The sequence below is a fragment of the Babylonia areolata genome, chromosome 25 (assembly GCF_041734735.1).
Source record: "Babylonia areolata isolate BAREFJ2019XMU chromosome 25, ASM4173473v1, whole genome shotgun sequence".
Taxonomy (NCBI): domain Eukaryota; kingdom Metazoa; phylum Mollusca; class Gastropoda; order Neogastropoda; family Buccinidae; genus Babylonia; species Babylonia areolata.
In genome coordinates, this window is record NC_134900.1 from 12,671,350 (window position 1) to 12,683,849 (window position 12,500).

Genomic DNA, 12,500 nt, shown 5'->3' on the forward strand with positions numbered 1-12,500 from the left:
ATAAATTCAACCAGTGGCCAAGCAGATACTGCAGAGGAAGTGGGGCTGGATCGGACACACCCTCAGGAAGCCAGCGTCCAGCATCACACGCCAAGCCCTGACCTGGAACCCGCAGGGAAAGAGAAAGAGAGGCCGGCCTCGCAACAGCTGGGAGGCGAGACACCGAGGCAGAGCTGAAGCAGCAAGGGACCAACTGGTCTGGAATGGCCAGAACAGCCCAGAACAGAGTGCGATGGCGTGATCTCGTCGATGGCCTATGCTCCACCGGGAGCGATGGGCATAAGGAAGGAAGGAAATTCAAGTCAGGCCATTCTCTAATAAAGAAGGGTGCAGTATGTGTACAAAAAATGGGGAAAAAAGAAGAAGAAAATATATAAAGAGGGACACACACACACACACACAGCAAGCTACGTTGCACTCCTATCCACAAGCACTCAGCGACGCTTACTGTAACACCAGTGATCAAGACTCAGCAACCCCTGTGTTCTGTTCTTCAAAAGAGCAGGAGCCCAGGCTGATGATGACGATGATGATGAACTCTCACGCATGCACTCCTGGCGGCTGCACTTCATCACCATGTAATGCTGACGACATACTGTACCACCTCTTTTTCCCCTACTCCTCACCCAGCATCAACACCAACACACACTTTTCTTTACCCACCACCCATTCCTCCACGAAGTGCACGCCATAGGAATATATATTATAGAGTGATGTAAACATATATCTCAGTGGTGCACGCCGCAACTCAACCAATCATATTCCAGCAAAACTTCCCACCCCCTCCTCCTCGCCCCTCAACTCGCCTTCCACACACATGATATAGTCTGAAGTTTTGGAGGAGGGGGGGGGGGGGGGTTATGCTTTTTTCCCTGCCCGATCCAGGAAGTTCACCATAAGTTCAGGCACCGAAAAAAAAAAAAAAGCACATAGGGCCATGATAATCATCCATCATCGATTCCTGAAGTTGCACAGTCCCGTTAGTGTGTGTGTGTGTGTGTGTGTGTGTGTGTGTCTGTGTGTCTGTGTGTGTCTGTGTGTGATGGGGTGACAGGTACGGCGGGACTTATTCATACGAAATAAAAACAATAATGAATTATTTATACAGTCCGTGGGTGACAGCATCCAGTGGTGTGAAAACGATTCCAAGCCAGCAACAACACCTCGGGGAAAGGGGGGAAGTGTCTGTCCAGGGAATGGAAGTGAACGTTTGCTGCTTTACGTCCCCATGTGTGTGCAAATATCATTCACCTTCGTGGTCGTGGTCACGAGGGAATACATAATTTTATATATATATATATATATATATATATATATAATATATATGCGCCGCGCGCACACACACACACACACACACATTTTTAATTCATCCATTTACTTCTTCTTCTTTTTTTCCAACTCGGCACGGTTTCTCTGGTTAGCTTTCGTTTTACGTATTGTTCCTCCCCTTCTAGGTTTGCAACTGCACTGATTTGGATTGTGTTTCCGAAGAACTCACACATTCTGATATCTTGTGTGCAGAAATGTATTGTTATTATTCACTCAATCGTCGACTTTTTTTCTTTCTTTTTTTTTAATTTTTTTTTCCTTTTGGCTGTTTAAAAAGTCATACGCTTTATTTGGTCAAAAATGTAAAAACTTTTCTGGGCTCGTATAAAAAAAAAAAAGAAAAAAAGAAAAAGAAAGAAAGAAGTCAGGGTTCTATCCTTGTATGAGAGATTACTTGCTTCTACACACATAATACATGTCTTCAACTGTGTTCAAGATCGAACAAAATAACAATTCACAGACAGTCACAATGAAATTTTGACATGAAAATGTTATTTTCGACTGCATTTGATACAAACGATCGGTCCAAAAGATGTATAACACAAGAAACCACATTATTATATATATTTTTTTTTAATAGCTGTTATGTTTAGCTGAATGTGTATGCCTTAAGTTCAACAGTAATATGGATATCATGGTCCGATCAAGGCATTTTTCCAGTTCCAATGACTTTCTCTTTTTTCTTCTTTTTTCTGTTTTTTCCATTTCGGCTAATCAGCGTTTCCCGACATCAATTTTGATTGATACAAAGCCCGTTTAAACCGTAGCCCCCGGCTGGAGTTGCTTAAAATGTCATACAGAATACGTGCAAAATGTGGCAGCTTTTCACACCATTCCAATACAGGTGAAGTGAATGATGTGCAGGTGCGTGTGCGAGAGAGAGAGCGAGAGAGAGAGAGAGAGAAGGAGGGAGGGAGGAAGAGGGAGAGAGAGAGGAAGAGAGAGAGAATGGGAGAGAGAGAGAGACGTACGTGTTGAATGATACGACAATAACTAGTTCTTTGTGAAAACGGTGTCAGTTGGGAAGGTAAAGGCCAGGAAGGTGAGAGACAACAGGGTAGTCTGATCAGATTTTGACCATAAATGGCTAAGCCTAGAGAAACAAAAATCGATTAAAAATAATTCCAAGTGTACTGCACTCTACAAACATTGTCCTTTCACATACCCAAAATATAGAAAGCTGGAACGTCGGAAAATATGGGGCTTTGCAAGGCCAAACATAAGAGGTGTATGGAGCGCTTGGCTGAAAAACTGACATAGTCTGATCGTATTTTGACCATAATTGGCCAAACCTAGAAGAAAAAAAAAATTCGATTAAAAATAAATCTAAGTGTATTGCATTCTACGAACATTGTCATTTCAAATATCCCAAATGCAGAAAAATGTAACGTCGGAAAATATGGTTTTGCAACGCCAAACATGGTACACGTGTGTGTTGAGGCTGACAGTCAAGGGCAGTAACTCTTTAAACGTGAATCTCATGCATAGCTTTTTCGCAATTACAGAAGTCCGGACATTCTTTTTTTTTGGGGGGGGAGGGGGGTTGGGGGGGGGGGGTTACTATACTGAGGAAGAGTTGTGGAAGAAGGCACACGACTAGGTCCTTTACTGACGCAGACGTACACTGTGGCGGACAGTGATGTAACGTTAATTTAACGAGGGAGATCTGCAGATCACGTAAGTGACAAGCACGGGTGTGTTCTCACCCGTGACGTACAATGTCGAAGGAGTACTAATATAATATCCCCAACACATCTAGCGGTATACAGACTGGCTGGGGATGGATGCCAATGCAATCATTATGTAACGTTTTAACAGCCATGGAATATCTAGCCTGACTACAGACAGTCAGATAAAAGGCCCGACAGGCAGACAGCCTCCTCTCTCCCCCTCCCTCTCTCTCTCTCAACGCTGAAAAGGTTTAGCGGATACATGTTATTACATTTAAATAAATAAATAAATTGATAAACAGATAAATTAATGGGGTCTTTATATCTACAGGCAGAGCAAGACATCACAAGAACAACAACAAAATGACGACACAGACAACAAAGAAACTTCAGATTCGAGTCACTTCAACTCTTCGCGCTTCTTTTCAAGCTTTCACAGCAGCGCAAGTTATCGCCCAAGTTTTAATAGCGTTTCCAGCTCGATTTCTTCCTCTTTTCTGAAAAAAAAGAAAGAATAATACATGTTTTCCAGGCCGACAAAACTGGGAACCCAATTCATATTTATGTCATGCTGTGTGACGAGTTCACATGTCAAAATGACAAGGTTCTTCTGCACCTCGCATAAACTCCCCAAACCACCCACCCACCACCACCCTCCCGTTTTACTACATTCACACTCCTCAAGGAAAATATGAAGACATTTCAAATCCTTTTTTGTTTGTTTTTTCTCCGTTTAAGTGTTCCCAGCACGACATTTTTTGTAAGATTTACGCGTCGGTCATCAGATTATTCAGTCTAATAATCGGCCGAAGGAAAAGTGGGAGGGAATTTTTAACACGAGACGGAGAGAGAGTGAGATAGAGAGCGAGCGAGAGAGAGAGAGAGAGAGAGAGAGAGACAGCGAGAGAGAAGAGGGATGTAACTTTTCAGAGGGCGGATGATATAAAGTTTCAGAAGCATTTTGTATATTCACATACACACACACACACACACACACACACAACTTGTTCAACACGCAGCCAGCCCTGTCAGTCAGTCAACTGATCAGCCATGTTTTTTTTTTTAATGCAACCACCCCAAAAAATTATTGACTGCTCATTGGATTGATCACCACTGTCAGGGTTCACACCATTTAATTGATCCGTCGGGCAACTGAACACAAATCGATGACTTCCAATTTCACGCATGCGCCTCCCCTCCCCCCCCCCCTCCCCCCACCACCACCACCCCCTCAACTTGTCACTCAAGACAACAACGGATGGGAAGCTGGGGGGGGGGGGGGGGGGGTAGGCGTGGGGTGGGGGGGGGTGCCAGTGGGGTGGAGAGATTTTCTCAGGCCCACCGTGATATGAATAAACTAACCACCACACCACAGCAACAGCCAAGCACACTGCATGAGTCACACACTCACACAGGCACAGTGACGAGCTTAAAACAAGCGTGCTGTGTGTCCCACTACATTAAATATGACCTGAATGACTGTGCATGCTGTGCCAGCTGGTTGACAGAAACAAAACAGGCGATAATAATATTAATAATAATTATATATTCTCAACATCACACGTTTGTTTGCTGGATGTTTGTTTTGTCTGGTTCTTTGTTTGTTGATTTCTAAAATTCAGTTATTATTGTTTGTTTCAGTTATTGCATGGTATAAAGAACAGCCGACAAATCGTACCTAACGAACGATTGAAAGCAACGACAAAAAACAAACAAAAACAAACAAACAAAACCAAAAAAACATTCTCCAGTTGAACTACAAACTGGTCTCAGAATGCAGCGGATCAATATTGCATTGCAAAAACGTAAATTATAAATACGCGCGCGCGCGTCTGTGTGTGTGTGTGTGTGTGTGTGTGTGTGTGTGTGTGTCTGTGTCTGTGTGAGCCTGTGTGTGTTTATAATGTTTGCACAGACACTGACCTAGACATGTACATTATTATTGTTATTATTAATCACAATAGTAAACAGCAGCATCTCGCCACCAGGGGAGCCCTCTCGCTTTAAAGATAGATGTCAGACACACAGAGATAGATAGATGGATAGACAGATAGATAGATAGATAGATGGATGGATGACTAGACACACACACACACACACACACACACACATACACACGCGTGCGTATGTGAGGATCGGATGGGGGTTAACACGGGTGTTTTTTTTTTTTTAGCCTGTCCTCCTTGCATTAAGGTCTTCTTCGAAAGTCAAAGTTCCTGAGAGGTGGCACACAGTTATTCTGGTTTATGTGTGTCGTTTGTTAACATCTTCCTTCCTTTCCAACAGAGTCATTCATGTCCGTCAGCAGGCACAAGTGGAAGGGTAGAGGAGGGGAGAGGGGGGACAGGAACAGAGTTGTGTGAGGTGCGTGTGGAGGGGGGTGGGTGGGGAGAAGAAGGTGCAGGGGGGAGGGAGGAAGAGGGGAGGATGATGGATGAGAATAGCATGTTGACGGTTTTTTGGTTTTGGTTTTTTTTTCTTCTTCTTTCTTTCTTTTACTAATATCATTATTATTAATGCTGGCATGCGCCATGCGCAACCCTTGCACTGCCAACTTCTGTTCTCCTTCTCCCCCCCCCCCCTCTCTCTCTCTCTCTCTCTTTGGTGCTTGAGTGCGGCCTCGCGCCTCTCTGTGTGTGTGTGTGTGCGTGTGTGCGTGCGTGCATGCGTGTGCATGCGTGTTTGCTTGCTCGTAAGTGTGTTTGTATCTGTGCGTGCGAGCGAGCGTGCGTGCGTGCGTGCGTGCGTGCGAGTGTATGCGTATTTGCGTACTCGTACGTGCTTTTCTATGTGTGTGCAGGTGTGTTATGGGGTTGGGTATGAAGGGAGGGCGGGGATGGGGGGGGGGCGGGGGGAGGGGGGTGCGGAGAGGTGAGAGAAAGAGAGAATGAGGCATTGACCGACAGACAGACGGACAGGCAGAGAGAAACTCATCTTCGTGTCATGTGTACCGGGTAGTAGTTTCTGACCCGTAAACACAGTGGTCTTCTCCGACGAAAGGCTAACATTAATGGTTCTTGCTTTGTACTTCTTTCAAACCCTTATTACATTCCGCTGTGGGTGCGAACCGACCAGGATCGAAATGTCACGCTTTTTTTTTGCTTTTTTTTCTTCTTCTTCTTTTTTTAACTTCTGAAAAGGTTTAAACCCCTAACCGCTCAGCCGTCAGTTGCTGGCACTTACCAATCACTGAGCCACGGCGGCTACAAGAATTCAAAAATGTTTTCCCATTTTGGGGGGGTTTGTTGTTGTTGTTGACATTGTTGATATTTATTTCTCCCCCCCCCCCCCCCCTTTTTTTTTTTTTTTTTTTTTAAATATAGTTCATGATTTTTTTTGTTCGTTTCTTCATCTTAAAAAAACATACTATTCATGTACAAATAAACAGCACAGCGACAACAAGCTCACAGGTTATATCGTGCTCCGGAATTCTTTTCTTTCAAGCTATGATTTTTGTCTATGACATTAATTTGTCAGTGCATTGATAAAGAGTCGAGCTTCACTTCGAACTTTCAAATTCCCTATAGGTCTGCAGCTGTACTGAATGGTGGGGAAGATGAGGAAAGATGGAATTCGGGGTGACGGGGACTTGAGGGGTGGGGTTGGGGGAGAGAGGAGACCTGAGAGCCGAGCGCTGATAACAAAGTGCAACAGGCAGAGATTCTTGGTACTTACAATCAATCATTGTGCTGGTGATGTACCTTGGTGCCTCTTTTGAGTTCGACTCCTCTGAAGACTGTACTGTTCACTCGACACACCACAGCGTTTTTAAATCGATGTTCCAAACTGTTGGTCTGGAAACCCAGTTATTCCAAGCAGGTTTGTTTTTGTTTTTGTTTTCTCTCTATCTCCTTCCTGTCTCACCACACTCCACCGAAGTGTCAACTTAAGGATGCTGCTTCAACATATATTTCAATGCTCGTATGTCGCTGTAAAATTGAAGGGAACTTTGTCGGGATCTTCAAAAAATAGGTTTCTAAATGTACACTTTGATCTTACAGAAGCAAGGTTTAAGCTCTATCTTAAAACATCATTACACAAAGCTGTGTGTTGCGTTTCAAGCAAGGACACGTTTCTGAACAACACAGAACAAAACACTGTTGTCAGTTCGAAATAAAGGTGACATGAAATAAAACCTGACAAAACGACCAGCTGGCGTACGCTGCATTCAAGCTGTCAACCCACGTAACCCTCAGCGAGTGAAATCAGGTGGTGACCATGCCAGCGAAACTTGCCTGCCTTCACACATACTGCTGGCTGACAAAACAGACACAGCTGGCGCAAACGTAAACAATCTCTTCAGTTTACGCTTTGCAAGAGACCGGTTCGAATCCGTGCACTACAGCTTTCACGGTCAAGACCGTTGTTGCCAAATAATTCTCACTGGGCCCTTAATGCAGACTGCAAAAAAATACCGAGAAATCAAATGCGTAACAAATTGTATTTGTGAACAGTCCACTTTGACGGCAGAGGAAAACAAGTGAAACACAAGCGGAAAGTAGTGACTTTCTCGAGGCTTTTCCCACTGAAACAAGACCAGACAGAACTAGGAGAAGAAATGTAAAGTGGACCCTAAAAGGAGCAACATAAAGTCATACGCATGTCAATACATTCCGTCACACGATTAATGACGTCAAAGGATCAGTCTCGGAATCAAGGTCGGAGGACAGCTGCTCACAGACTGCGTGGAAAGTATCCAAATTCCAGTTTCTTCGATTTGAAAGCGATGCTCTCGTTATAACAGGCCTCCCCGAAACGGCTCGATACACGGGGGCGTCTTTCCCTCAAACCCGCAGCGTGATGCAAGCAGTTCGCATCTACTCAACGCTGCTGAACCTTGGCCAAAGTTGACAGACTGGGGGAGACTCGTGACAGCACAGCGGAAGACGAGCTCATATGGCAGCAGCGTGGGCTTTCGCCTGCTCAGTCAGTCAGACATGCCGACGATCTGGTCACAAGTCCATCACTTCACTGATCCACCCTAGCTCCCAGATGTCACCGCGATTCCAAGTCCAGCACCTTCAACAGAGCTTCATCGGCGTTCGGAAACGACCCCCCGTGGCATCCACGGATTCGTCAGACATGACATGGCAACACCGCACGGCAGGTTGGTGGCAGACAAGAGACTACTGACGACAGAAGCAGAGAACGCGCCGCTTCTGACCGCGCGAGTTGGGCGCTGCGGCGGCGTCCTGAAAGGAAACACGAGTTGGTATTCATCAGAGAACCCAAAAATCGATACTCGACCCGCTGAAAATAGACGCGCGTGGCCGGAGGAGAACTACTACTGCAGAAGGGAAAAGACACATGGTGGGGGAGAGGGAGGGGCTGGAACTGTGAGGAGGAGGAGGGCGTCGAATGGCGCGAGACAAGCACACGCACACACGCGCACATCCTCTTCGCTGCTGCTCTCCTCATCCTCACTCTTTTTTCCCCCGAAGCCGTCAGCGTCTCTGCACTGATGCCGCTTTCGGCTGGAACGACAACACTCGCGCCTCGCTGTCGCTTATGCTTGTAAAGAAAGATGCAGGGACTGAGAAAGAGAGAGAGAGAGTGTGTGTGTGTGTGTGTGTGTGTGTTTTCATGGATGTTAAATGAAAACAGTAAAATTTGCAATTTTTACGGACTGAATCCATCTCCTTTTTTTTTTCTTTTTTTTTTTCCTGCACTAACGTTTAATCGTTAGATGGCAGAGAAAAAAATATGATGAGTCACCAGTTTGAACGACCTTCGTATGAAATTGCCTCGACTTCTCTCAGTTTACCGTCCACATAGCTCTCTCTCTCTCTCTCTCTCTCTATGTAAAGTGTATTAGATACTGGCTAAAGATAACTAGAATGAATAATTATAGATTACCATACAAGGCTTACATGATGCTGTATAACTTAGACAATAACGGAAAAAAGACTTGGGTTACAGGTATTCGAAAATGTTTGTGCTCTTATGGATTTTCTTATGTCTGGGATAACCAGGGGGTTGAAAATGTTTCATGGTTCATAAAATATTTCAAACAAAGAATTGTTGATTGTAGATGGCAGGACTGGCATAACCACATTCAGAGTAGTGACAGATTTGCTGAATATAAGATGTTTAAGTTGACAAATAATGTGGAGCCATACATTGAAATGAAAATGAATAGATATGTGAAATGTGCTTTGACCAAAGTTAGGCTTGGTGTATCAGATATTGCCTGTCATCGTTTAAGATACAGTGAAAAAAGAGCTGAGAAAGTGTTGTGTCGTTTATGCCATCAATCAGAAGAAGATGAAATTCATTTTATGTTTTGTTGTCCTTGTTTACTTGACTTAAGGTTGAAACATATCCAGCCTAAGTTTTATAATAACCCATGCCGCTTTAGATTCAATTTGCTAATGTCATCCAGAAATGAAACTGTATTGTGCAATGTGGCGTTATACATTTACAATGCCTTAAAGCGTTTGCGTATTGCTATAACTTAGATCATAATATCAACATAGATTGTCAAACATAACAAGCATCTGAAGTGTAAATGTTAAACAATGTGTTTTTGAAAAGTGTTTGTGTGATTGATATAATTGTGACTTACCCCTTCAGTAAGGGGCTTAGGCCTAAATCTGAATAAAAATTTCGTATTCGTATTCGTATTCGTATTCGTATTCTCTCTCTCTCTCTGCTGATCAGCGTGTTCGTTATTGGTTAAATCGTTACAGAGTTTAAGTAGCATCGTATATCCCGTGTAATATAACAAGAATTTGGTACTTCAAAAAAAGAAAAAAGAACTGGGCATCGGAAGCTCGTTACTGTGTGAATATCGTTTTGGTGATGTATGCGTATATCAAGGTGCTGGTTGTGTCGATTTTTGGGATGTGTGTGTGTGTGAGTGTGTGTGGTCAATGTCTGTAGTTGGCACGAACTTTTTTTTTCCAGATAAGTCATCGATTTAACATAGATTGTAATACCCATGCAGTGAAGCTTTGTATTGTGTCTACCATACTCATGTGGATCAACATTTGAAATATATGATGACTAGATTTAGATTTTGTGCTTCAGATCTAACTGTATATTATCACAGAAAAGATAACTTGATAACAATTCAATTTGTCCATCTAATAGATAGTTCAAGGAAGATAGACTGCATTGTCTGTGTTGTCCAACTCTTAATATCAGACATTTAGTTTATTCCATCAAAATATCACCGACAAGAATGTGCCTTAATTTATGCTGATAGATGTCGACTGACAATTTGAAAAAAGTGATGTTTGGATTCTGTCAAATTTCTTGATAATGTAAAACACTATTCAGGCTGAGATAATGTAATGTCTTAACATTATAATCCAAATCTCAAATTCCTTTGTCGTGACCTTTGAAACTTAAACATTTCGTTACTGAAACAGTACGGCTTATATGTCCGCGTGACACCCTTCATTAGGAGCTATGGCCTATTGAATAAATGATTTACACACACTCTCTCTCTCTCTCTTCTCTCTTCTCTCTCTTTCTCTATCAGTGGAAGCAGCACTGCATAAGCTCTTTCTGTTGTTGTTATTGTTGTAACACTGCAGGCAAAGACCTGATGAAAAACGCTGAAACGTGGAAGCAGGAAAAGGAAGAAAAAAGTGTAATTCACACACACACACACACACACACACACACACACAGAGAGAGAGAGAGAGAGAGAGAGAGAGAGAGAGAGAGAGAGAGAGAGAGAGAGAGAGAGAGAGCGTCTGATTGTTCCCATCAATCAAAGAAAGGAGGGAAAAACAGGTTGCTGTGACTGAATCAAATGAAACAGTAGTTAATTCTCAATTTCGATGCCCTCACAGCCCATAACTACCTTTCTCCCCTCCCCTCCGCCATCCATCTCCGATTAATCCTTCAGTCCCCCCCCACCCCACTCTAACCTCACTCATGCCCTCTCTTACCCTTCCTTTTTTTCATGTTGCTTTGTCCGCTTTTTCCCCCTCCACCGAAATTGTTCTGCGTGAACTAAATTCAGAAGAAGACAACTGCACAACAACAATAGGTAGGAGACAACTGGTTGCACCTTTTTTTTTTTTCTTCTTTTTTTTTTTTTTTTTTTTCTCTCTTTCTCTCTCTCTCTCGAGATGAGCAGCCCAAGATCTACCGTGGGCTATTCGAACGTCAGTGACAGACGGGGTGGGGGGAAAAGTCGTGACAGCAGAACGGAAGACAAGCTGCAATGGCAGCGTGGGCTTTCGTCACGTTGACATGCCGACGATCACGACAAAGTATCTCATTCCACCGATCAACCGAACTCGCCACACAAGTCCAGATGTGCCCACGATCGTGATAGACAGACAGACATAGACAGACAAACAGGGACGGAGACAAGAGACAGATACAGAGTAAGTGTGTGTGTGTGTGTGTGTGTGTGAAAGAGAGAGAGAGAGAGACTGACAGAGTATGAGGGAGAGGGAGGGAGTTCCCTGCAAGGAGAGAAAGGTGCCCTTTTCAAAAAGAAACGGAGTGACAAAATGGACAGACAAGAAAAAAGAGAAAGGGGGTAGGGATGGAGAAAGGTGGGGGGGTTTTCGAGAGAGAGAACGGACGAACGAACCTTTTTTTTTATTGACGGAAAAAAGGAATAAGCACAAATGGCTTGTTTTCATCCTGGAAAGGGAAAATAAATACTCAATACAAAAGCATAACATTACATGAATAAATTTCAAATTATGTCGCCAGAATGAAAAAAAAAAAAATAAAGAAAAGAAAAAAGATGAACAACATAAGTTACTGAGAAAGAGAGAGAGACAGAGAGAGTTTCAACATTTCATTTCGCTGGACACATCCAGATGACGGCTGGAGTGACGGACGGGTTTACATGACGAATATTTGGATTCTGGTGAAGAAACAGGACGTAACATGACGATGGATGTCGTCACGCTTGCTCGGGAAACGAAAAACTGGGCTCATGAAAACGGGATTCCGAAGTCCCTGTCTGACTGAAGACAAGTGTTGTAACTTCGTGAGATGTTTACCTAGATATCAGTAATTACAAAAAGAAAAGGGGGTGAGAAAGGTGCGTCAGGGACTGAAATAATAAGCTAAAAATAATAACTTTGAAACCAGCAAACCATCATGAGGCGCAAGGATGTCGATAGATCATCAAAAGACGCAACGAAATCATTCTTTTTCACTGGCCAACCGGTCAAAAATAGATAGATACACAAATATAAGTTAAACCAAGCACAGCCAAAATGCTGTTCAGCTATTCGTTTGCGAGTGATAATAAGAATGTTGGGGCGCATTTGAGCAAACAATAAATTAAAGAAACTAAGTTGGGAGTTCTTCTTCGTTCGTGGGCTGCAACTCCCACGTTCACTCTCATGTACACGAGTGGGCTTTCACGTGTATGACCGTTTTTACCCCGCCATGTAGGCAGCCATACTCCGTTTTCGAGAGTAAATGGGAGTTCCAAAACTGTTACTTCATTTAACTCTCTCTCTCTCTCTCTCTCCAACAACGCAGTCAAAAGTCCACCTTCTGAATTCATGACTTATA

The 12,500-nt window shown here is 43.4% G+C and overlaps 1 protein-coding gene across 2 annotated transcripts in view; it reads right to left on the reverse strand.

Moving 5' to 3' along the window:
- Positions 1 to 12,500, reverse strand: part of LOC143299486 (protein ST7 homolog) — a 63,374-nt gene that overhangs the window by 42,335 nt on the left and 8,539 nt on the right. Inside the window, exon 1 of one of the 2 annotated variants that reach the window (XM_076612722.1) lies at positions 6,675 to 8,275. The exons of the other annotated variant lie outside the window; for it this stretch is intronic. Coding sequence (XP_076468837.1) covers positions 6,675 to 6,684 — 10 coding nt within the window. The 5' untranslated portion in view covers positions 6,685 to 8,275. Of the gene's footprint in view, positions 1 to 6,674; positions 8,276 to 12,500 lie in introns of those variants that run through there. 2 annotated transcript variants of the gene reach the window in all.